Here is a 26,734-nt window from a genome sequence, read left to right as displayed (position 1 = left end):
GAACTTTCCAAGTTCAACATTGAGTTCAAGTATTTCGGAATATAAGCAGTCCTTCCATTTTTGGTAATACATCTGCACCATCAGTTACCCATCCTTTCATTCTTTACTTGTCTCATTGCCATCTTCCTTTGGTTTGCAACCCTTTTGTTATTTACCAGTATAGTATTACAGTCTATTATGGACCTCCTTTTGTCCCTTCCACCATTCTCCATTCACCCTGTTCTAACACCAGTTAGATTTTGCAATTCTGAGAAAAAGTCATTGGCTGACCTATTGTCTGACCTAGCATGTGGTTGTAGCCCATTCTATTTGTATTTCAGGTTTACAGCAGTTGCACTATCTTGCTTTGCATTCCACCTCGTTTGTTGTTACTAAATCAAAGTTAACAAGACTTAATGTCTGAGTTGGTTATGATAAATTGATGATTGATTTGTTCATGACCAAATATAGGATGACTAAAGTGAAGATTAAAGAACTGCACTGGTGAAAATATCAACACATGAAAAGTGAAATATTTTTAAGTAACATTCAGCAAATGGGAATAACTCATAATTTTATATATTGCCATTTTCCCTTTTTTAGTTAAGAACTTAATGCAAAATCTATTTAAAGTATAAATAACAATATTAAACAAAATGACCATCTTGGAAACGAGGTAAAAAGAACATATTTGCCATGACTGTCTCTATTAGTTAGATCTTCAAAAAAATGTCCACTGCCATTTTTGGCTTTCCTCTACAGTAATTACCAAAAACTGCATGTCCAGATTCATTTTGAAAGTGTTGAGTTAGAGCACAGTAAACGCATGGAAAAAGCAGTGGAACTGTTTTATACCCTTCCACCATCATGTTCATATCTCACACGACTGAAAACTCAACATGATGCACAGCGTTTAAAAAAAAGTTAACTATGAGGTTTCAAACAGAAATACAAAAACTAACTTGTTGGTCGCCTTGGTGCAGAATAAACTGGGCTTGTAGCCGGAACAAAATGGGCATCCTTTTCTTCTGGTGGAGCTCGGCGAGCGGTCAAGATCGAAGAAGGTCTTGGCAAAGCTGAACGCTTCTCTGGGCTCCTCCCTGTGGCATCCTGCACAGAGCAAATCGTGTCACTATTATCTATAACTCTGCAACTTTCTTAATGCTTGTAATAATAACAATTTGAAACAGGGCATCTGTGCCCATGGGGATAAGTCTAATATCCAAGAGTTATTCCCACTTACACCCATATCTCCATAGCTCCCAAAAAGTGCCCACAACCTGCAATTAAAGCATTTTGTTTTAAAATTCTTTCCCTTTTCCAGCAGAGCAATGGACAAGCTTTTAAAACTAACTAAGGTGCAACAAGAAAAACTCCACATCACAGCAAATTTATCAAAATAGTCATGCGCAGTTGTGAAGATTTGGATCTCCAAGTACATGAGGAATAAATTACCACTCATTGTTATGCAGTGCTGCTAAAGGCAGGTATTATTACAAACTATTTTCTGCTCATTCAGCACAGGCTACAAGTATTAGCATAACATACAAGGCAATTTATTTTACTGCTGTTCACGAACACATTCTTGAAATATACACTTTGAACAAAAATACTTCAGCAAAATTTCAATTAAAATCATTACTTGGGTTTTAAGAAGTGACTTTGTAGTATTTTGTCCATGCTTTGATGTGATATAATGGTGTTTTCAAAAACAAAGTGCAATGAGAATCAAGGATGTAGCAGATGAATTAAATGAGTATTTTGCATCATTCTCCACTACAGAAGGTGCAAATAACTCCCAGAAATAGCTGTAAATCAGGACTTTTAAGAGACAAAGAACCTTGGGAAATTCCAATCACCAGTGAAGTGGGATTGAGCAAATTGTCAGAGCTGTGAGCTGACAAGTCTCCTAGTCTTGATGGACTTCATGCTAAATCTTAAAATAGAAACGTGGATGCCACTTTATGCATAGCAAAGTCCCACAAACAACCCTGAAATAGTGAAGGGTCCAGGGGATGAGCAGAGACAGAATATGGTGGGGAAAAATAGCCTTTTAGCATGTGCAGTGCCATGGGAAAGTCCCATTAGATTATAGATACAATTCCTTTATTCAAAAAGAGAGAGAGGCAGAAAGCAAGAAACTACAGAACAGTGCACTCCATATCTGTCATAACGAAAACATTAGAAGCATTTCTAAAGCCATCAGAGCAGAGCAACTTGACAAGGTGGATGTGGAGAAAATGTCCTACAAGAGGAAACAATCTAGATCTAGGAGTCACTGTTTAAAAATTAGGGGTCAACTGTTTAACTTAGAGATGAAAGAAATCTTTTCACTCACCGGGCGGAAAGTCTTTGGAACTTCCTTCCTCAAACAGGACGGAAGCAGAGTCTTATACTACTTTTAAGACAGAGGAAGACAGATTCTTGCTAAACAAAGGGCTCAAATATTACCAGAGCTGGGTTAAAATCAAATCAGCAATAACCTTACTGAATAGCTGAACAAGCTTAAGGTGTCAAGTGACCTGCTCCTAATTCAAAGTCAAATCCTTATGATCCCCTTGCCATGGAGATAGGTGAAAATAGCAATTCTTCAAGCATCTGTAGCTAATCTTTTTCAAAACTTGCACCTTAAAAAGAACATCAGCTCTAAAGTTCTAAAACATTTTAGTACTTTAAATTCTGATAGTTGTTCCTTTAATTTTGCATTTGTTTGCTCTCAGCGATAACATCATCATCAGAATAATAAGCTGACTCTGGATATAGTTAACAAATTTTCCTGTGCACCTGGTCATCAGATGATGGTACTTGAAGTTCAGCCCCATGCCCTTACAGAAACCATTTAACAAATATTAGCATTATTACATCTATCTATAACTATTTAGAATTCTTGGTGTTTTGAATTCCTGTTCCACTGTCTGATGAATTCATTTTCACCATGTTTGCTTTTCAGATTCCTGAAAAAGCTTCCCTCTGCAGCTTGCATTCAGATAGTGTATGAAGATGTGTAATGATTTGCTCAGAAATCTGTAACACACCAGTAAATTGTCAGTCTATGACCTACCATGGTTCCTTGTTCTATTCCTGTGATATCTCTGGTGTCCTCCAAGATGCATCCTCAGATGTCCATAATTGTCATTCACATGCTGCACCTTGGCAACACCAACACACTTTGCCCATTTTTTTCAACTATACTAACGACATCAGCTTTACTTCATCCTGGCCTTTCTTGACTCCTCTATTATCTCTAAACTGTTTAATGGCTTCTCCCTCATAAAATATTGTTTAAGCATTAAGTTCCTTTGATTAGGTATTGAGATCAAAGTTATTCCCTTTGTCTCCACCATAAAAATGTGTTCCATAGCCACTTATCATTTCACTCCTTGGCAAGTGTCCAAACCAGAGCCAGCGTGTTCGAAAGCTTGACGCCAAAAGGAGATTTGGACCACTTATACGCAACAGCACCAGGACCTGCTATTACCTCTGCCACAACATCATCCAACTCTGTTTTACAATTCTGCTTTGGAACTCTTCATTTCAAGCACAATTCCACTGCTGTAACTTGTACAAGATCCTCTTTGCCCATTGTCCCTGACCTAGAAGTTCCCAATTAAGCCATGCATCAACTCTAAAATTCTCATCCTTATGTTGAAATCCCTCTCAGGCCTTACCCTTTCCTGTCTCTAATCTTCTCCAGCCTTCTATCCCTCCAGTATATCTCCATCCCTCCAATTTTGACCTCTTGATTAAACATCTCGATTAATTATTGCTAAACGTTTCTGTACCACTATTGATGGACGTGCCTTCAGCTGCCAAGAGCCTAACTTTGGAATCCCCTTCTCCAAAGTGCACCATCTTTTTTTCATTAAGATACTCCGTAAAACTTTTGACCAAATCTGCCTCAATATGCAAGTAGATGACAAATCCTGATAACACTCTTGTGCATTTTCTTAGGATGCTTTGCCACATGAAAGATGGTCTTATATTGAAAAATGAACTGATGAGAGATTATAATTATCTGCTGTTATGATATTTCTCTAATGCGCTTGTTGGAAAAGTGGTATTGTTGGTATCACCAGGAATAAACTATGAAGGGATCAAGGAAATTTTTGAAAATCTAAAAACTGTTCAGTTCTGACAAAAGGTCTTTGACTTGAAACATTAACGGTTTCTCTTTCCACAGATGCTGTCTGACCTGCTGAGTGTTTCTAACATTTTCTGTTTTCATTCAAGGAGACCTTTGTCTAGAACGTAAAAGTAACTCAGCTTGCAATGCCATTTCATTTTTTTTTGGTTTTGTTTTAAATTTACACAGAATTAAAGCAATTGTATTTTTCATAATGAAACTGACATGCCCGGAAACTACTGCTACTCTAGAAAATAAACAGTTGAATTAATATGTCCAGAATTTTAATAACAAATACTAACTAATTTAAATGAATTGGCTGATATCAACATCAGCACAAATGTTTTGAAAATGTATTGGATTATCTTTGCTAACCACACAGGCAGCTAGCTCTAGACTAGTATAGCCATTGAAAGTGGCATATTTTTATGATTGGAATGAGAGCACAAAGAAAATGTCAGAAGAAAGTAATTTGTCATTCAAATGAGAACGTCATTGAGTGGTCAACTCTTAAATGAGCTTAAGTTCAAAGCTTATCAAGGGTACATGTAATTAGCTTTATGCTGACCAAATTTAACAGATAAAAAAGCCTGAATGTTTCAGCATCACAACAGTGGCAAAAAACTGGAGTATAATTTTTTTTTCAATTCCAAGTAGAAATACCATTGCGTAAGAAGAAAAACTACTACCATGGACATTTCTTCATCTTACCTTTCTCACAGGCTGCTCATTCAAAGATTCTCTAGGGCCAGCAGACGAGGGCCGTCTGGGATAATAATCTAGGTCAATAAAGGCTTTTCTATCAGCAGAACAAGTAGATTTGGGTCTTTCAGGGAGGAGGGAAGATAATTTTGAGGTAGGAATCTTTGTTAGTGTAGATGAATTCTTGCCATGAGAAAATATAAAGCAAATTAAAAAATGATAAGACAATGAACATAAAAATGGAACAAAATACGAAAACATAAGAATTTAAATTAGTAACATGTTTTGATATGTCCTAATATTCAAATGAATATATCAAAATTTTTATGCAACAGCACTAGTATGATACTATGGATACCCAATAAATTTCAGCTACTCGTGATTGTTCTGGTTGACAAACACGCATGCCCTCCCCCCCTCCCCACCCACCCAACCCAAAGTTCTCATGTTCTGCATAGCAATATTACATGTTGCAATTTTCCAGCAGTCAGTATAATTGGCCTTAAACACTATACCTAAACCCCGGCATCCAGGTCTTGTTGATCCCAAGATAATTAAGGTGTCATTTTACAAACTATTATGTTTTTATATGTGAGGGTGACTTAATGATTAATCTTTTAAAGCATTTTTTTGTCCTGGATAAACTGTTCAAAGATGTACACACAACCTCTCCCCATTTTACAGCTTGTGCTCATTCTGTATATTTGTTACAAATTCTCAACATGTTATCAATAGATAATTGCAACAATAGTTTAGAGAACAATGGAAGTAACTAAGTTTAATCTGAAGAAAAATAAATGGATTTGCCGTATATAATGCACTTATAGCATCATATTCAAGATAATAGTTCTACATTCTGCTATTGGTATCTTAGCAAGTAAATAAAATAAACAAAATAGATTCTTGCTAAAATGAATTAATGACATCAAGAAGACAAGCTAAAATGTACATTTAAAAGAAATGCTTCTGAAACCTTAACAAAGAAAAATTAAAATGATAATGCACTGAAACTTCAATGACAGTTGTGACTTTATGTTCAGTTCTTTCAATGGAGGTGAATACAAAAGTTATGATGAGAAAGTCCTAGAAATCCTAAGTATGCTTTACAATTTGAAAGGGATTATTTTGCTTTGGAATATATGCACTTTTCAAAAACATTATTTTTGTTTTTGGTTATTCTTGGGATTTCATGGTAACTTCCCTGCATGATCTTTTTAAAAACAAAGGTTGCTATGGTTCTGAACTTAGGTGTCTTGGCCCATCACTATGGAGTCACTGGAGCAAAGATGATGTAATTTCCTCTCCAGCATAGTCCCCAAGACTAGTTGGATAGTGAACTATTGAGGCCTTGCTTAGAATAGAAGAGGTTCCAAGAGTTCCCGATCAGTGGCACGATCAATGATAGTAACTAATCATAAAATACGTGTGCGTATAGCCACCAACTTCACAGCACGTTCACATTCCATAATCCATGAAACAGCAATTCCACCAGCTGGAGGTTAGATTTTTGCCCCTCTTTAACCCAAGCTACGTGAGCATGTTCTCTAATAACAGCCTCCTCCTGTTGTCGTCCCAAGGTTTAGTGTTTTCACATCAGCACAACAGACATCCGCCATCAGCATAGTAATTAGACATGCACAGATCATGCATATGACAGGACAGCAAACTAGTTTCTCTAGAAGCCCAAATCTAGTTTCAACTGCAGCATTACTCCTCACCAACTGCCTAACCCAGTCTTTTGCGAAGAGCCTTAAATAAAGAGATAGGTCTGCAATAGCATTGATCTCCCCCTCCAGAATCCCCTCAAAGCACACAAGGTAGCCTTATAATAAGCTCTATTCCACCTTTTAATTTTGATTCTATCACTGATCAGCTGTCCCAATTAGATTTCAGCTTCTCTATCCAGCATGTCACTATTCTTCTAGTCCATTTGACACTGAAGGCACACACAGTAGTGGCCCAGCTATCTGGTACTCTTCTTTGACTATACTAATCAGGTTCCCTCATTACCTCTTTTCCCATTGCCAAGCACCAGAGTGAGAGTAGTCTGTATACAAGGAAGAATACGAAAGATGGCAAATGGCCAAAGAGTTCTGAAGTCTTCTAAATTGTTTTATTTGAATTTACAAAGATCGTGCAAAAAATCTGGTATCCAAGTATAAGTGTAAATGTTTTCTTCTGTGTGAAGTTTTTGAATGTCTCTATCGAACAGCATCAAGTTTCAATCAGCAGATTTTATAAGCTTTAATAGAATGTTTCTAACTATGCTTATGTCAAATATTTGCTCTGTGTACGACACAGCACAAATATTCAATATCTATGAGCTAGAATTAACTCAAAACAATCCAAAACTAAAACCAGGCAAAACTCACCCAAGATTAAAAAGTTATTTTCAAAATCTGTGGATTGAGGAATTTAAGAAATGTGTGTAGCTTTCACATACACATATTTCAAATGAAAAAAAATTAACTGCTGTTCAAGTTGTCCCATCTTCCATAATGTGCACAGAATGCATTTATCAGCAATTTACTTACTGTGATCCGCTCCTTGGGTTGCTTAGCAACAGAAAATTTCTGGTCTATAATGTATGCACCCTCAACACTTCCAGGAGCTAGGCAAAAGGAATATTAGTATTAGAACATTGGATTATTGACTGGAAAGATTTTCATTTTAATCAAGATACAAGTTGAGATGTGTATGAAAGCAAAATGAATTTAATATTATCACCATCATATAGAATGGGAAGCAAAGTAATGAAGTACAAAATTACCCAAACTAGCAAATAAATAAAGCTCCTTAGGGAGGAAATCTTAGTACATAAATGTTTTATTTTATCAAAGTAAAGCTAATATACGTCTTAAAAAACACAAATGGAAAACAAATACTGCATGTAATGCAAGTTATACCTGAGTACCTCTCAACAAGAGAATTAATGTGAATGGATATCATGATGCAGGCTGCAACACTTTCCCACCAGCACATAGCAATCTAAACAAACTCCCACAAATAATTACACCACCACTTCAAGGTTAAGACCACCGTACTTGCAAGCTTGTGCATGACAAGCATGTGTGATCATGACAGCTGTAAGAAAAACAAAATGAAAAGCGCCATATATAGCCTAATGGCTCAAAAGAAAATGCAGGAAAAAAGCCAGTCCAGCAATGAAGTAAAGTCCATGTTTGCCAGCCACATTGCGGTGTTTACACAGTCACCTGTCTGCTTCCGTTTAGTACAAGGGACGTGAGCTGGTCTATGATATCTTACAGCTGGTTTTAATATGATTTTCCTGGAGGGAGACCGGGTCTGAATCTCTGTTTTTTTAGCAAGTTCAGACTTCTTATACACTGTTAGAGAGGAAAGACAAGAGCAAATATATGAGGACAGGAACAAAGTGCTAGGCAGGTGGAATGTTCAACATCCACTTTTCATTAAAGGAAACAATAGAACAATTCAGGAAATTAGATATTGCTACTTCCCGTTATTGTTTATTCTCTAACGTTTCTACAGCCAAATCTCACAGAGAACATAATGTCGTTACATGGGCACAATACAAACACCTCACATCACAAAAATGGAATAAGTGAAAATAAAAATTGCTTCCATTGTATGAACCTTTTCTTTTCTTTTTGTCTTCTTTGGAGAGTACACTGACATCTTTTTTGATTATTTTTCTCTCAGGCGTAGAAGCTCTGTTTTTTGCAGTTTTTAACACTTTCCCTTTCCTATGTTTATCCAAAGACGGGCTGCTGAATTCCTTCTCTGGTTTCTCCTGTTTTGTGACAGCAGCGGGTTGTGTTACTATGATACTCTCTTCATCTGCAGAATTAAAGTGCAAGAAATCACTTTAAATGGCAACAGCGATACTATGAGGGAGAAAATAAAAAGCATAAACTGAATTCATGTTACTTTTAAAAACTCAGTAACATTAAAGGATACAGTCTAAATGGCATAATTAAACTATACATAATAAAGAGAATTTACTATCTTGTCATGGATGATAGCTAGTAAGGCTTTACAGGCACCTTGTGTGTCCATCCAGAAGCTGTCAGTGTCCATTACTGATTCATCAATACTCTCATCTTCTTTCAAGTCTGTCGGGATCTGTATCTTCTCCGGGATAAGCACAATTTCAGCAGTTTGTACAGGAGGCTCATGAACTTGTTCTTCTTTTGAATGGGTTTGTTCACTGCGTGTAAAAACATCATCAGTGTCATCACCATCAGCTATGGCAAATCTCACACTGTGGCCCATGTCCTCTCCTCCTTCTAATGTGGTTTGAACAACTGTAATAATGTCATCATCTACTGTAACAACAGATTCCACAATTCCTCTCTCTTCAGTTCCTTCCACAGGAACAATATTTTCAGATACTTCGTAGTCAGCAGGGTCCATTTGCAAAACGATTTCTGGCACCGTAACCTCAATCAACAAATTAGCCTTAGTTTCCTCATTGATAGTTTTCTCAGCTACAGCCGATTCTTGCACAGAAGCAGAGATTCTATAATCAGGCAGTTCTGCTTTTGAAACCTCTGATACAATAACTTCACGAGGTGTGGTCCTAGTTTCATCCTCTGTGATTTTCACAGGTTGAGTGACTGCCTGTTCAATAACATCACTGGACAATGTAGGCACAGTTTCTGATTTAGCAGTTCGCTCAGCTTGAATCAATTCTTGTGCAGGAGCAGGCTTCTTCTCTATTTTGTCATCAGAGTGTACAGCTTCCAAATCATCTTTGAGTGCAATAGCCACATTGGGCAAACCAGGCTCCATGTCATCCTCCCTAATTTTAGCAGTTTGAATCAATTCTGGTGGAGGGACAATTTTCTCAGATATCTGATCGATTTGTTCCATTTTTCCACCTACGTCAAGGACATTAACGTCACTTGGCAGATTAGGCTTAGGGGCATCAGACATTATTTTCTCAGGTGATGCAGTTTTCTGTACATGAGCAGGTTTCTCAGGCATCTTGTGGTCAACAGCGTCAGTTTTCACACTCACTTCAGTTAAGGTAGCCTCACTTTGTGTAACGGACTTACTTTCCACAAGCTCCTGGAGTTGAGGTGTTTCTTGAATGAAAGCATCTTCCTCAGTCACTTCATGATGAACAGATTCTGCTACAGTAATCTCACAGGGCAAATGGGGTCTATGTTCATCTTCCAAGACCTGGATAGGTTGAACAGCTTGTTGAATGGAAGCAGCTTTCTCGCAAAGTATGTGATCTGCCTCCATTTCTATGTCAACATCAAGCACAGTATCCTGTCTGGGCAAAATAGGTCTTGGCTTATCTTCAAATGTTTTCTTGGTTTGAGTTGGTTCCTGTACAGAAGCACTTTTCCCAAACCTTACTGACTCCATTTCTAAAACTGTTACAGTAACTCTGTTGGACGAACTACGCTTAGTCTCATCATCCAAAGTTTTCTTAGGCTGAGCTGCTTCTTGAATAGGAGCATCTTTCTCAGGGAGTTTTTGATCCACAGACTCTAGTTTCAAAGGTGCTTCTGGTCCTGTAAACTCAGTTGGCAAATAATCCAGAGATTTATTTAAAGAGTCTACTGCAATTTTCGAAGCATCAATAGCCTTATTTTGATCAAATTCTTTAATTTCAGGGACATCAGATAAATGAACAGATCCAGAATCTGTCTTAGTAACCTGGTCTGGAACATCTATTGAAACTGATTCTTCATTCTTAATTTCTGATTGCCCTTCCATAATGGGCATTATTTTTAATTCACTGTCTTCAGACAGGGTGGCAATTCTAAAATGTGAATCCTCTTTATGCTTATTTGCATCTATTTGCCTCCTGATACTTTCCTCATCAATAGTTTGAGAAGCTGTGCGGATCTTGTGAAGGAAAATGCTTCCATCTTCCAGAGGACTTTTAACCTCCTCAGGAGTGGGTAAGGGAGCAGAGTATTCAAACACACAATAGCCCATTTCCTCTGGTTGACCAACATTTTTAATGATTAGTTTGATGCTTTCACTTAAAGCCTCCGAGCCAGAGGCAGATTCTGCAGGCATGGATGCTCTTCGGCCCATCTCTGTTTCTGTGCCCTCAAAGCCCAGTCTGCTTCTACCAACTCCTAAATCCAACATTTCAGGCAAGTCAGGAACCACAACACTGTCATTTTTGTAATCATGCTTCAAAGTATGGGAGTAAGCATACTGTGGATCTAATCCCAGGTTTTCATTAGCTGACTTCTCTTCGTACGTGGGCACACTTTTGCTTTTGTCTGCTTCAACGGGAAAACAAATCTGCTTCTCCTCGGCAGGTGTTGGAGCGGGGAAAAAGTCTGCTGACTCATCCAAGCTTATTCCCCTGGTACAGGCAAGGATGTCAGACGCCAGTGGCGACAAAGATTCTGGGGGACCTTGGCTCTCTGTTTCCACCTCAAGTGATATTGAATCTAAAAAGGTTGCTGGTAAATTCAGCACTAGCTTCTGTAGTCCTTCAGAAACATTCACATCACCACTTGAATCAGGCTGTTGAGAAATTGCCATCTCTCCATTGCTGTGAGTGGCAGGAAAATTAATTTCATTTCCTGTGGTGGGCTTAGTCTGGTCATCAACAGGGAGAGGTGACTGCGCAAGTGTGCTGTAATGAATTCTTTCTGCCAAAATATTATTTTCAACTTTGCCGTCATCAACTTTTGATTTTTCACATGGGGCCTCGGAGCTCTGCTGCACTTCATGAGGTAGCCTTGAACTGCTCTCCTCTGTAATGGTCAATTCATAATAACCATCCCCAGGCTGTTCGCTTACTTTTGCCTGATCATCCTTTGAAACAAATGTTTCAAAATACTTTGATACTTCCGGTTGATCCACCACTGTCCCATCTTTTAAACTCACATTAGCAGTGTCAGTTTTTTTGCTTTCCACTATTGGATTAATTGAATTTACTGCAATTTTTTCAGAAGTGATATCTGAATCGGTGGGTGCGGGCACCAGTGGTTCAGACTCCTTCTCTTTGGAAAATATCTGGTGAGTGCTTTCTTCTTCAATTTTTGTGGATGTATCATGAATCTTCTCCATACTTTGCTCAATAGCACATTGGTCTGATTTAATCATCTCAAGCATTGAACCATTACTTAAACTATCAGCTGCATCACCTGCGGCAGGTTGTATGCTATATGGTACAATTCGATTAGCTTCTTCCACATAGGATTGAGCAGACGTAACATCAGTTAATTGCCAAACTTCTACTTTTTGATCAGCTTTATCCATTTCCTTACATGGAAGATTGGTTGTTAACTGTTCAGGCACATGTTTAGAAGATTCAGTTGGTAATAATTCTATTGCACTGGAAATTTTCTCTTCAACTGCTGGTTTTCCCTTTGAATCCCTTAAGTTTTCTGCACTTCTTATAGAGTTATATTCAACATGTTCTGGTCTGTCTTCTGGCATTGAAAAGACATCACCTATATGTTCGACCAGTTTTATTGTATCTGGCATTTCTTTCCTTTTAGCTTCTGAAGTTATAGCATCATCCTTAACTGCACTATCAGCATCTGCAAGTGTTTGTTCTAAATGCATTTCCTCAGGCATTCCAGGCTTTTCCTGAGGAACCTGCTGCTCCTCTTTAGTGACAAAAACAGTGGTTGCAAGAGAATCTGTTGGTATTTTTTGCTGATGCAACACATCTTTGCCTTCAGTAACAGAGATTCCAGCAAATGGCTCTTCTCGTAAAGCTGCTGCACTCTCCTTATCAGTTACAACGTTTGCAGAAATATCCTTTTCTTTCAAACAACCAGCCTCTGTAATCTCTGCACTGGATGTTTCAGATAAATCCTTAATGTTAGGACTTAGTGAAGGTATTTTATTTTTATCTAAAACTAATTTGCTGGATGTTATTTCTGATGAAGCATGTTGGGGTTTTATGGTTTCACCTGTTTTCTGGACAGAGCTTGGTGGGACTTGAGCGACTATGCTTTCTGCTGCTGCCACAGGGATGCATTCATCTTCATAAGCACTGAACTGTAATGAACTTTCATGATGGCTAGTTAAAGTCTCAATACTAGAAGCAACTAACTCTTCTGGACATGGTTCATTCTTGACAGGTGGAGCTAGAGGTTGGGTTTGCAAAATAGCAGTTGGAAATGAATTCTGTATCTCAGAGACTTCTCCTGGTGTTCCTCTGAGAGCTTCATTATCTTTACCCAGTGTGGAAGAAGGTAACAGGTCAGATATTTGTTGTTCAGTACGTTCAACAGTCTTATCTTTCAACTCTGTAATTGACACTTCATGCAACGTTGGTCTTCCCCCACTAGCAACAGAGGGTTCTCCACCTGTTGACAGCTTGTCCATCTTCGTGGCTGTAAGCAAATCTCAAGTAGTTTGGTTGCATGCATAGAATTAACTCAATGATTTGTAAAAGCAATCCATACATCTTCCCCTGCTCAAAAGGCATATGTGTGGAATAAAGTTCTACCGTACAAATTTACTAAGATCTATAGCAGAATACTTGGGGTTGGTGAAAAAATTGTCATATTGTTGGACCTCAATTGTATTTATAAACAAAACTTTGATTGATTCTCAGAACTGTAGTTATAGAGAAATCTAACATAAAACTACATTTTATGAGTGAATTAATGCTGGTCTAGCTCTGAAGAGACTGTACAAACTAAACTTGAAATTTTCCAAAACACAATTTTCTATGTTTATTTACACCACAGATTGCCATCAAAGCTTCAGTGGATATACAAGTTGACCTTCCATGATTTACTCAAGGAAGAAAAGATATTTTTTGCTCTTTTTATCTTTCTCTCTGCACTTTCACAGAAGCTTACCTAATATATCCAATTAACCTTTGCTTACTATTTCCTCATTTGTCTTCCATTTATTCACTCTACACTATCACACTTGCTATTCTTGTCACCTTTATATCTTTGACTAATTCCTCTTCATGGTCTTTGTGATCACCTACTTCCCTCTATATGTTCAATGCACAACCCATATAATTTCAACTCCGGATGTTTTGTAATTTCTGTTTCCCACATGATTTGGAGCTGTGAATGCAGACTGTGAGACTATGAATGCTGATTCTTGATTGGATAAGTTATTTGGTCCTTCCAATGAAAATGTAGAAGAACATGCGGTATAGGATGTATATTGGGGTATGTGGGGTTGAAAAGGGTGGGAGTGACGAGCTAGGTGAAAGAGAGGAGGGATGGGACATGAAAGATAGTATTGGGGGGTGGGGGGAGATTGTTGGTGTTTGATATACTTCTTCCCCATAGTGAATAGCCTTCTTATTGCCATCTTATTGGAAGCTGGAAAAGAGGGGAGGGGTGCGATTTGCAGCCTATAGAAGGGGTTGTTTCTGGGATGCATCTCTACCGTTTAGTTAGTCTATTACTATATTAATGGACACAGTACAGTGTATGTGTATTGCACAGTGATCTTTTGACAAAATCATGTCAAAAGCTATGCATTTGAATTTATATTTTAATTTCTCACAACAACCATTTTATTTGCCCATCACTGAAAACAGAAAGATGATAGCATTTGCCACAGCCTGAATAAAACAATAAATGCAAGATGTCAGCACTGAAATATGAAGCAAAATAATCTATTTTAAAATAATCCCTGACGTACATTGAAAATACAAAAATGCAACTTAATCACTGGTAAGCCTAATAACCAGAAAGCAGGTGAATTAGCTTTAAAAAAATTGATAACCTATCAGCAATGTAACTGGCAAACATTTAGGCAATGGAAAGCCTTATGTGCAATTAAAAAAAAATCAGCTCAACTGCCAAGCATGAAAACAAAATAACTTGAGCGTCAACAACAGTGGTGGGAAATTATTGTTGCTCCTGTAGCCAGCATCAGATCAGCCAAAGCACTTTAAGCACCATTAAGTTATCCTTCAAGCAACACCTACCAACAATCAACAAAAACTTGTTAATAAGAAAATTCTCAAAAGGCATTTGTCATTATATGGAAGTCAACAGGAAGACACACCTTCAAGAGAAGGTGGCATTTCTTCCATGGACCCAATCTCTCTATGAGTCATGCCTTTTCCATTGGGAATTTCAGCTGGTACACTGTCTTCATTTGATGATGTGACTTCCACACATTTGGTATCCCAGGGTTGGGCCACAGCTTCTGCTTGCACTAAGTGCTCAGCAGACCAAGGCTCCTGAACATGTTCTTGCTCATGAGCTACAGCTGGTTCCTCTTCATCAGACGCTGGACTCTCAACAACTTCTACTCAAAGGAAGAAGTGGACATGTCAGGACAAAAGACAACACAGATGTTATAACGTAACAGTTTTAATGGGACACTTTCAGCTCTGCTTTGTATAAATGAAGTATAAGGTTAGAATTGATAGCGCTGGCATGGTCGGTCTCCCTTCAAACATTTCGAAGGCTTTTCATTGGTATGAATTCTGAGGTGAGCTTGAAGTGAGTACTTAAATTTAAATATTTTACTAAAACAGTTACAGATCAAAATCTTCATTTGTGTTGCACAAGTCACAGAGTACACCCTTTGGCCACCTTGCCTGCATTTGGCCCTTATCCCTCTAAACCTTCCCTATTCATGTATCTATCCAAATGTCTTTTAAATATTGTAATTGTACCAGCCTCTACCACTTCCCCTGGCAGCTCGTAATAATATTATGACCAGAATTGCACACGATATTCCAGATATGGTCTCACCAACATCCTACACAGCTGTAACATGCCATCCTAATTTTGTACTCAGTGCCATGTCTGTTGAAGGCAAGTGTGCAATATCCCTTCTTCGCCAGCTTGGCTACCTGTATCACTACTTTCAGGAAACTATGCATTTGTACCCCTAGAGCTCTCTGTTCTACAAACCTCCCCAGGATCCTGTCATTTACTATGTTAGCCCTGTGTAAGTCCTGCCCTGGCTTAACTTCCCCAAATGCACCACTTCGCACTTGTCTAAGTTAAATTCCGTCTGCCATTCCTTTGCCCACTTTCCCAGTTGATCCAGATCCTGTTGAAGCCTTAGATAACCTTCTTCATTGTCCACCACACCAACAATTTGGGTGAAATCCACAAACCCACATTCTTATCCAGATCAATATATAGGGGACCCAGCAGCACATGGCTAGTCACAGGCCAACAATCTGAAAACAACCCTCCACTACCACCCTCTGATTCTTTCCACCAAGCCAATTCTATATCCATTTGGTTAGCTCACCCTGGATCCCAAGTGATCTCACCTTTGGTACCATATGGGACCTTGTCAAATGCCTTGCTAAAGTCCATGCAGACATCATCTACTATTCTGCCCTCATCAATCCTCTTGGTCACCTTTTCAAAAAACTAAAGTTGTGAGACACCATTTTCCACCCACAAAACCATGCTGACTATCCCTAATCCTTGCCTTTCCAAATGCAGATACTGTAGATCCTGTCTCTCAGAATCCCCTCCAGTAGCTTACCCATCACTGTTGTTAGTTCCCTGGCTCATCCTTGGAGCCCTTCTTAAAGTAAGGCACAACATTAGCCATCCTCCAGTTGTCCAGTACCTCAGCTATGGCTAAGGAAGATACAGAAATCTCTTTTTCCTTGTCTACTTCCATTTATCACCCACACACCTGCCTCCTAACTCCACCCCCTCCCTACCTGACTCTTTTTGCCCATCATCCTTCACCGCTCCTCAATCTACCTATCACCGGACCCATGTCTCACGCCTTTGTCCCTCCTCTTTATACCAACTATCATCCCTGTCCACTCTCCGTCCTTATGCAGGGTCTCAACCGGAAACGTTGACAATTCCTCCTCCTCCTCCTCCCCTATCCCCAACAGATGTTCCTCGACCCACTGAACTCCTCCAGCAGTTTAGTTTTTGCTCCAGATTCCAGCATCGGCAGCCTCTTCTGTCATCATTTCAAATATTTTCTGTAATAACTGGAATTTTATCTATAATCTGTTGCAAAGTCTTTGGCACTGATTTTTAATGTAAGCTTTGGTGTGATCCAGTACGGAACTGGCATGTTTTTAAACTAGCATTAGTTAATGTTGAACTCAACCACCTTAGTAAACATTGATTACTGTACACAAATGAAAACAAAATGCTGGAAATGCACTGCAGGCCAATTAACATTTTCAAGAGAAGGTCAGGGTAACAAATGAAAGAACCCTTGATCAGTACAAGTACTCTGATTAGGCGATGGAGAATTTCTTTTTATTCCAGAAGCTGATTAACCAATGTTTACACTCCCTGCCATCTTTTTTTCACATTCACAATTTCTATTTTAAATCTCACATTCATTATTTATTTTTGCTTTAGTCAGAACTAAGGCATACAAATCTAAGGACAAAAGTTTCATAGAGTGATGGGATCTTGATCCAGGATGGTAGCTATTTAAACTATATATAAGATAAAAACCAGGCTGAAGCACAGTGGATCAAGGAAGATGAGGTGACACAAAATGGTTAAGCTTTCTCTCTTTGCTATTACTATTTTGAAAAACATTGCAACCAATCCAATTCTTCATAACATCTGCTGGCAAGGCTTGTCTTGTAAGGGAAGGTAGAAGTAATAAAGTAGGAAGGATTTTTGGCACCTGTGGTGTTGCTGTAGACAATGAGCTTGTGACCTGAATGGAAGTTACATTTGTAGAATTATTTGAATTGAGGTGATAATGTGTGGAGTTCAATTAACATTTCAATAAATAGCAGACACTTGCAAAAGAGCAAAAAGGGAGATAAGTTCTTTCTATGCAACAAGATATTTTAGTCAGGAATATGCTGCTAGAAAGGATGGAGAAAGCTTATGTAGTGGTAATTTTCAAAAGGGAATTTGACACATAATTGAAAGAGCAAAATTGTAGGATTATGGAGGGGAATGGAACTAACTGAGCTGGCACTAGGATAAAGGGTCAAATGGATTCTTCCTGGGCTATAAGATTGTATGGTTCAATGATTGCCCTTTCATAAAAATTAAATTTGAGATGTTTATTAATTTAAATTGTGCTGATGGTGGAGAATAATTTCATGCAACTTTTGATCAAATCTAACTTATTCACATATATCATTTTGTTTATAAACCTGCTTTTATGCCAATTCATCTATTCCCAATCAAGTTAGTGAATGTGAAATTTACCAAAATGACTGACCAATTTCTCATTATACAAAATGGGTTCCAATTCTTTTTTTAAATGGTTTATATTATTACTAGATGGGTAAGCCTCTAATGTTGGTGATTTATGTTTTTTTTATATATAGAGTAGGAGAAAATACTAACAGATTGTGCTTTACACTAACCTGTAATGGCAATACCCTAGTTTTACCTGAGTAAAGTGTATCAAATTTGTAAAAATGTGCAGCATATTTGAAGCTGTGCAAAGGGATTCGCAATTGGACAGAACAACAATAAATAGTTTTAATAGCCCTGCTTCTCACCATCAAAAGATCTTGTACGAGTGGAAAAAACATACATTTGAATTGCAGTTAAAGATTTCATAATGAGTTAGTACACAAGCTGACATTTCCTTTGGTACCGTAGTATGCAGAAAGCTCAACACTGCAAATAAATTAGTGTCACAGGCCAAGAGCTGAAAGTGTTTCAGTGATTTCCATCATTACTGAAGTGAATGTAAAACGGGCATGCCAGAAATGAAAGCTATGTGAAGCAAGCACTCACACATTTAGTGCAGTAATAGGTGAAAGACATTGTGAATAAAAGCAAAGACAGTGAAGTGCACTGAATTCATAATTCATGCACTGTTTTACCCAATGTAGGAAGTCCCAAGTTTAATTCTAACCATATGTAGAATTTTATTGACAGTCATAATGTTTTTGACCTAATGGGGTTTGAAATGCACAAGGCTTTCTCAGACATAATCAGGGTAAGATGCAAAATTCTGCATCATTCATGCTTCTTATTTAAATAGTTCTAATTATATGCAAGTGATTGATACATTTCTTTGAATCATTTTTATTTTAAGTGCTCATCAAAATAAGGGATATCATACGATTTAGATAATTGGAAGTATTTCCACTTGATTATATTTTGAATCTTTTGAAATAAAAAAGTCATGAACAAGGATTAGGGTAACAGTTAAATTGAGGCGTGACAGGAAGGGCAGTGTTACAGAGGTAGCAGCAGACAATCTTGCAGATATGTGCAACAAAGCTCAAAGTCAAAACATGACACCAAAATTGCAAACTATCTGGTTCAATTTCAGGCAGCTTCTCGGGAAAGGAAGAGTTGATGCTTAGGGATGAGATTTTATGATGGGGTCCAAAGACAATGGGTTCATTTTCATAAATGTTTGATGAAATTTCTGTTCATCTAATGCTGGATATCAGTAAATGATTCAGAAAACTTCGTGAAACGTACCAAGAGAAGGTACTAAGATGGAGCTCACATGAACAGCATGCAAGTAAAAACTGAAGCTGTGTTTTTGAATGATACTGCTGAGGGTAACATTGAGATGAGAGGCAATTCATCTAATCTCAATAGAGGCAATTCCCTAACAGGTAATTATGAAGAGCAATATATGGAGAATGGTCATAGTGCTGCCTGAAAATTAATTGATTGCTCCTTACCAACTGTTATCTTTGGCTCATTCCTTCATGTAATTTTTTTTTAAGTACATGAGGTTTTGCAAAACCTTCATATATCCATTATATGGACAGATAAATTTTATTGAAAATAATCAAATTGTTCATTTGCTTACAGTTAGCAAGTTTATAGAGATTAAAATCCAATATTGATATTTTGTTAAATTAAATATTTTTCTTTGAATTGGAAATTTACAGCCTTCACATGAAAGCTGCTGGTTTACTTTAACAGAAAATACAGACAACCTCTACTTTGCCTTGAGATTTAGACTAAGGTTTTCTACTTCTGGACTCACCAGCCTGAGATGCTTCTGCCCCATTAAAGTAACTGGTAGGGCAAAGCAGGAAATATGGACAAACACAAAACTGGAAGCTTTTAAAACTTCTCTTTTAGCATTAACAAGATGCAACATGATATTAAAGTGAATACCTTGGTGTACATTTAGCACCTATTTCAGATTTTACACATTAAATTTCATAAAATAAAATCTGTCAAGCTTTCTCTGCTTTAAACACAAAGGTGAATTTATATTTTATGTATTTCTATGGGTATCTACAAAATAGCTTATGTCCCTATACCACAATTTTCATATCTTTTAAATCTTTTCCGGCTACTTTCTGGAAAAGTGGTAATTTTGTATTTAAGCATCATCTTATATTTACACAAGGGACTTCACTTCCATGTGGGTAAGACAACTGGACTGATGAATGCATGCAAGACGGAACAATGGGAAAAGGGCAATAAGATATAAGGAACCATGCTCGGTTCACCTTTGTCCTGACTACACAACTCATCTGCCTGTTGTACTGTGGCACAGGGGAGTGTACTAGCGGCAGTCCATTGGGAACTGAATAAAGGATGCTCATAGTACTCCTCATCAGAATTGTAAGGCTCTTCATCGTGAGCAGAAACAGAAATGGAAGGGGCTAGGAGTTTGCGCTTCTCCTGAGTGGTGGTAGGCTGATAGCTTGAGCACCTTTGGAGAGGTTTTTGCTTAACCTCAATCCCTAAATCTACAAATAGACACAGTGATAATTTGACAAACAGACACATGTCCAAAGCAAAAAAAAAGTTCAGCTACTCAGTGTGATGAAACTGACCAGGAAGCATATAATGTCTGAAATAAATATATAGTTCTGCTGCTCACACTCGAAAGTTTGCGTATATATTTATTATAAAATCAGGTTATCAAAAGTTTTTAAACAAATACTAATCTTAACAAGTTTCTAAAGTCACCTGAGCCCAAGCTTATATGATATTCATCCCCTGAATTATCTTATTAAATTGCAATTAAGTTTTCAGAAGCACAATTTATTTCTATTTTGTTGTAATAAATATTTTGGCCCTATTTTTACATTCATCTGATTACACTGTGGAAATACCAGCAACTTCTTGAGTACGCATATGCACAGTCAGATGTGGAAATCCTGAAGTTGCTGTCGGTGATAACCTGCCTTCTATTGGTGGCACGTTGAAGATTTGTCCAATGAAATCAGGTGATACCGATGACATAATGGGAATTTCAACCATTTAGATATTATTGTCACTATGACCATATTGGACAAGGTTAAGTTTTATTTTATTGATTCATCCAGGGAATATGGACTTCGCTAACAATGCCAGCTCTTATTGTCCATCCCTAATTCCCACTGAACTGAGGAGGTAATTAAGAATCAACCATATTGGTGGGTCTGAATTCACATACGTAAGGATGGATAAGGATGCCAGCCTTCCTTCCCTTAATCAGATGAGATTTTATGACAATGTGGTAGTTTCACTGTTACAGTTACTGAGATTAGTTTTGTCTAGATTTACTTAGTACTTTAATTGAAGTTCCTCAGCTCTTATGATGGAACTTGCAGTCACTTCTTCAGATCAATGGTCTAGAAATCTGACTATTAAAATTCAGTCACTAAACCACCATGATTCTAATGGCTAACTCAGTCTAAGAATGGTTAGCAAACACCCTGACCCTAAAAACTTAATTAATTGTGAGAAAGTGATTGGTTTCCATCAGTTGTTGCTGGATGGTAGGATCCCTAGACAGCAATTCATGTCAGAAGAGAAAGGCACTCCGCAAAGATCACCACATCTTTATGTGCATAGCTTTCTTCAAGGACAGCAGCAATGGTCAATTAAGTTGAAAATTAGGCCTTTAATTACTAGCAAAATGGTATGGACCCATTGTTTGGTTTCCAGCAAAACCTGGACACAGAAATGTGGGGTTTGCTGAAACTTAAGAGCAATAACATTATGACAGGGGTCATATTGGAAGAACATGGATGCACAGGTTCAGGACCAGCATCTGAAATGTCAATTTGCCAGTTTACTTCACAAATGCTGATAAGCTCCTGATTCTTTCTCGCCTTTTTTTTTGCTATTGTTTCAGAAGTCAACCTCCTGCTTAATTGCACATCTAAAGTGCCAATTGTCACGGAACTACATTATAATTGCTGACTTCCCATTTTGAATGGTGAACAGATTTAACAACACTGTTGACGAATCCAAAATCAGAAACAGATGGTCTGAAATATCACTCCCACTGTTCTACAGTTTTTACTAACCCCAATTTACATTAAATTATCTTTTTTACATTGAAGAAAATGAAGGGAGATCTGTAGAATGAAAATACAACAAAAGAAATCACCACTAACAGGTTGGAAATAACTTCCTTCCCCCCACCCCTAAGAACAAAAGTTGCAACATGCACTACTCCCACTTCAACTAATTATATATTCCCATAATGCAACTGGAATTTTTAAACAAATCCAAACATTATAACGAAAGAATCTGCATTATTCTTTACAATTTGTGTATTTTACATGCATGTTTTGCTAAAATGTCAATCACATAACAAAAAAAAGCTTTCCAGGTCTTAAATGAAAACCAGTCTCTGTTGTTCAGACAGCTTTGAAAGTAACTGTTACCACTGAAATATCACTGTCTTGTACGTGTCAGAATTTACAATTACTGCATGGCCAGTTTCATCCACTGCTGCTGTTCAAGCACCAACAATCTATTCGGTCTTCACATGACGTCCAAACACTTCATGAGAACAAGGAAGCGCTGAACACAATTCGGTAATTAAAGGCACATACATATATTTTAAAATTGGATTAGAATTTCTTCCAATCAACAATTTATATGCATTCATGCCTAAATACAGTAGCATTTGTATATAAAGAGTTATGAATTTCAACAGAGATGAAAAAAAGCTATTTTCTTACCTTTCTCAGCTGCAGCAAAATGTTCGGATGCTGGAGATGGTGGTGGGGAAGGCGGCAAATTGGTTAAGTCTTCAACTACATGTTAAAAACAAAACAAAATGCAAGCAGCTGTTTAATAGAAACTCAATAATACAATAATACAAAATATACTGTTTTTGTTATTCCTTGTGAAGGAACTTTGCCAGAACAAGTGTGAAGTGAGGTTGCTTCAGATCACTCACAGCTGCTGATGCTGTTTGCTGGCATGAGGGATGGGATTAATAGTGCTCATAACTTCCTGTTCTGACCATTTGTTTACTAATATAATATTTATTTGATTTCCTAAATGACACCAGAAATTTCTGTCACCAGAAGTCTGCAACTAAAAATTCAAGGCTGGTGTTACTGCTTTTGCAAGGAAGGTTGAAAAGACCCAGTTTAACTAGTTGCTTATCAATCATCTGATGATAACCTGAGCAACTCAAGAAGTTTCTCTTTATTTAACTTTCCAAATCCTTTAAAATCTTTCACACCACTAGTAAATCTTCTTTTACCGTTTCTACTTTAAGAAGAACTACCCAGCCTATCCCTACAATCCATTAACCCTGGGACCATTCTTGTAAATATCTTTTCCTCTCTCTCCCCATAGCATTTACACATCCTTCATAAAGTGGGGTGGCCAGATTTTATCCACAATATTCCAGCTGGGGCTGAGCTAATGCTTCATATGGGATTTGCATAGCTTCCTGATTTTATACTCCACGCTACTATTTATAAACCCAGATCCCATATGCTTCATTAATGGCTTTGTTAAGCTGTCCTCCTACATGCAAAGGTTTTTGGAGGAAGACTCCCAACATTTTGCTATTTATGTCTACCTTAAAATGGTACCATTTAGCACGTACCGCCTCTGCTTAATCTTTCAACCAAATATACTGTTCCCCGTGTTTCTGAATTAAGTTTCCTTTTCCTCATATCCACCCACTTAAACAGCCCTTCTACATCCATGAGATCTATTATCTTCTTTTCTGGTGTCTACACTTCCAAGCTTCATGCAACTTGCAAATTCTCAAACTGTAGTCCATACCATGTCCAAATACCAACTTATTTCAGAAAAAAAGCTGCAGATTGGTACCGAATCTTTTGAACAGGCTTGATTTACCTCATTCCAGTCTGCTAAACAGTCAGTTAATCATTCACTACAACAGTCTTCTTTCCTTTCCTTTGCCTGTTTTTGTTTACATGTTGCTCCTGTACTTCTAATCCTTGGGCTTCAATTTTGTTAAGAAACATAACATGTGGCACTTTATCAAATGGCTTTTGAAAGTCCATTTAACAGTTTCAAACAGCTCTCAAACTGACCAAGATGTACATTCAAACTAATCCCATTTCCCAGCACTTGGCCCATATTCCTCTGAACTCTTGTCATCCATATACTTGTCCACACACTTCTTAAATGTATCTAATGTACCTGCCTCAACCACTTCCTCTGGTAGCTGGCTCCATACATCTACTACCCATTGTGTAAAAAAAAGTTGCCCCTCAGTTTCTTATTAAACCTTTCACCTCTAAGCTTAAAACTATGTCCTCTAGTTTTCGATTCCCCAACCCTGGAAAAGAGACCACTCACCCTTTCTAAGCCCCTCATGGTTTTATATACCTCTATGAGATCACCTCTCAGTCTCCTACGCTCCACGGAGCAAAGGCCCAACCAGTCTAATCGCTCCCTGTAACTCAGATCCTCAAGTCCTGGCAACATCCTTGTAAATCTTTTTTGGACTCCTTCCAGTTTAATCACATCCTTCCTATAATATGGTGACCAAAACTGAACACAATACTCCAAGTGTGGCCTCATCAATGTCTTGTACAATTGCAACATAACCTCCCAACTTCTATATTCAATGCCCTGATTGATAAAGACCAGCATGCGAAAAGCCTTCTTCACTGCCCTGTCTACCTGTGACTCCACTTTAAGGGAACTATGCACCTGTACTCCAAGATCCCTCTGTTCTACAACAGTACCCAGGGCCCTGCCATTCAAAGTAAAAGTCTTACCTTGATCTGTCCTTCCAAAATGCAACACTTCACACTTATCTGAATTAAATTCCACTTGCCAGTCCTCAGCCCACCTACCCAGCCGATCAAGATCCCACTGCAATTCTTCATACTCCTCTTCACTGTCTATGACACCACCTATTCTAGTGTCATCTCCAAACTTACGAACTATTCCTCCTGTTTTCTCATCCAAATCATTAATAAAGGTGACAAATAACAATGGACCCAGCACCAACCCCTGGGGCACACCACTAGTCACAGACCTGTAGTCTGAGAAACATCCTTCCAGCATCACCCTCTGTTTCCTACCATCCAGCTAATTTTGTATCCAGTTTGCTAGCTCTCCTTGGATGCCATGCGATCCAACCTTCCAGAGCTGCCTACCATGCAGAACCTCATCAAAAGCCTTACTGAAATCCATAAACACTATGTCCACTGCCCTCCCCTCGTCAACCTTCCTTATCACTTCATCAAAATCTCAACCAAATTCGTAAGACAAGATCTCCCATGCATGAAGCCATGCTGGCTCTCCCTAATCAACCCTTGCCTTTCCAAGTACAATGATATCTTATCCCCCAGAATGCTCTCCAGCAACTTACCACCATGGATGTTAAACTAACATGTCTATAATTACCAGGTCTATCCTTACAGCCCTTCTTAAATAAAGGCACAACATTTGCTATCCTCCAGTCTTCCAGCACCTTGCCAGAGGATAGCAATGTTGCAAATATCTCACCAAGGGCTCCTGCAATTTCTTCTCCAACTTCCCATGGTGTTCTTGGATATACCTTGTCTGGACTTGGAGATTTGTCTACCTTCTTACATCTTAATACACGCAATACCACTTCTATTGTAATATGGAGTGCTCCCAAAACATTTCCATTAACTTTGCCGGGTTCCCAAGTCTTCACATTTTTCTCCGTAGTAAAAACAGAGGAGAAATAATCATTGAGAACTCTGCCCATCTCCAGCGGCTCCACACATAGATTTTCGTCTTGGTCTTCGAGGGGCCCTATTCTCTCCCCAGTCACTCTTTTTTCCTGAATGTACTTAAAAAAAATCTCTTAGAATTCTCCTTAATTTTTTTCTGCCAAAGCCATCTCATGTCCCCTCTTGGCCCTCCTAATTTCCTTCTAGAGTATACTCCAGCATCCTCTATATACCTCCAATGATTCACTTGATCCCAGCTGCCTGTATGTGACCCAAGCCTCCTCCTTATTTTTGACCAGAGTTACAATATCCCTTGACATCCAGGGTTCCCAACCCCCAGCAGTTTTGCCTTTTACTTTAACAGGAACACGTTGTCCTTGAACTCTTGCTATCTCACTTTTAAAAACCTCCTACTTGCCAGAGGTCCCCTTGCACCAAGCAACCATTGCAAGCTCCTGTCTAATAGCGTCAAAATTCATCTTGCCCCATTTCAGAACTCGAACCTGCGAACCAGTTCTGTCCCTTTCCATAACTATTTTAAAATTAGCGGACCTATGATCACTGGTCCCAAAGTACTCCCCTACTGTGACCTCAGTCACTTGCCCTTCCTTATTTCCCAGAAGTAGATCAAGCTTTGCCCCCTCCCTGGTAGGGCCCTCTATTTACTGCCTGAGGAGACTTTCCTGAACACACTGAATAAATTCCACCCTATCTAGACCTTCAACACCAAGGCAATCGAATCAATGTTAGGAAAGTTAAAATCTCCTACAATGACAACCCTGTCATTACAACTCTCCCCAGTCTCCCTGCACATTTGTTCCTCTAATTCCTGAGGACTACTTGGGGGCCTATAGTACAATCCCAACAAAGTGATCATCCCCTTCTTATTTCTCAGTTCCACCCACAAAGCCTCACCAGATGAATATTCAGTAATGTCATCTCCAGCTACTGCCATGATGTTCCCCTTAATCAAAAAAGCAACTCCTCCTCCTCTCTGCTCTCCACCTCTATCTTGCCCAAAGCACCTGTATCCCGGAACATTAAGCTGCCACTCCTGCTTTTCACTTGGCTATGTTTCTGTAATGGCTATAATATCCCAATCCCATGTTCCTATCCATACCCTAAGTTCATCCACCTTACCTGTCTGACCTGTAGCATTAAAGCAAATGAAATTTAATCCAACCAACTTTCCT

General features: G+C 38.3%; 1 protein-coding gene across 14 annotated transcripts in view; it reads right to left on the bottom strand.

The window, feature by feature from the left end:
* map2 (microtubule-associated protein 2) overlaps nucleotides 1-26,734 on the bottom strand; it is a 256,918-nt gene that overhangs the window by 17,062 nt on the left and 213,122 nt on the right. For 11 of the 14 annotated variants that reach the window (XM_052024106.1, XM_052024095.1, XM_052024084.1 and 8 more), the window contains 8 exons: nucleotides 22,578-22,652; nucleotides 14,768-15,013; nucleotides 8,830-13,116; nucleotides 8,420-8,623; nucleotides 8,020-8,151; nucleotides 7,339-7,415; nucleotides 4,814-4,987; nucleotides 942-1,089 (listed from right to left, as the gene is read on the bottom strand). In XM_052024106.1, the coding sequence (XP_051880066.1) occupies nucleotides 942-1,089; nucleotides 4,814-4,987; nucleotides 7,339-7,415; nucleotides 8,020-8,151; nucleotides 8,420-8,623; nucleotides 8,830-13,116; nucleotides 14,768-15,013; nucleotides 22,578-22,652 (5,343 nt within the window). The remainder of the gene's footprint in view (nucleotides 1-941; nucleotides 1,090-4,813; nucleotides 4,988-7,338; nucleotides 7,416-8,019; nucleotides 8,152-8,419; nucleotides 8,624-8,829; nucleotides 13,117-14,767; nucleotides 15,014-22,577; nucleotides 22,653-26,734) is intronic. The other 3 variants (XM_052024178.1, XM_052024187.1, XM_052024205.1) reach the window with 3 other exon arrangements.

Source organism: Pristis pectinata, chromosome 1, assembly GCF_009764475.1.
Source record: "Pristis pectinata isolate sPriPec2 chromosome 1, sPriPec2.1.pri, whole genome shotgun sequence".
Lineage (NCBI taxonomy): Eukaryota > Metazoa > Chordata > Chondrichthyes > Rhinopristiformes > Pristidae > Pristis > Pristis pectinata.
Note: the sequence above shows the minus strand (reverse complement) of the source record. Positions and strands in the feature narration are given on the sequence as shown.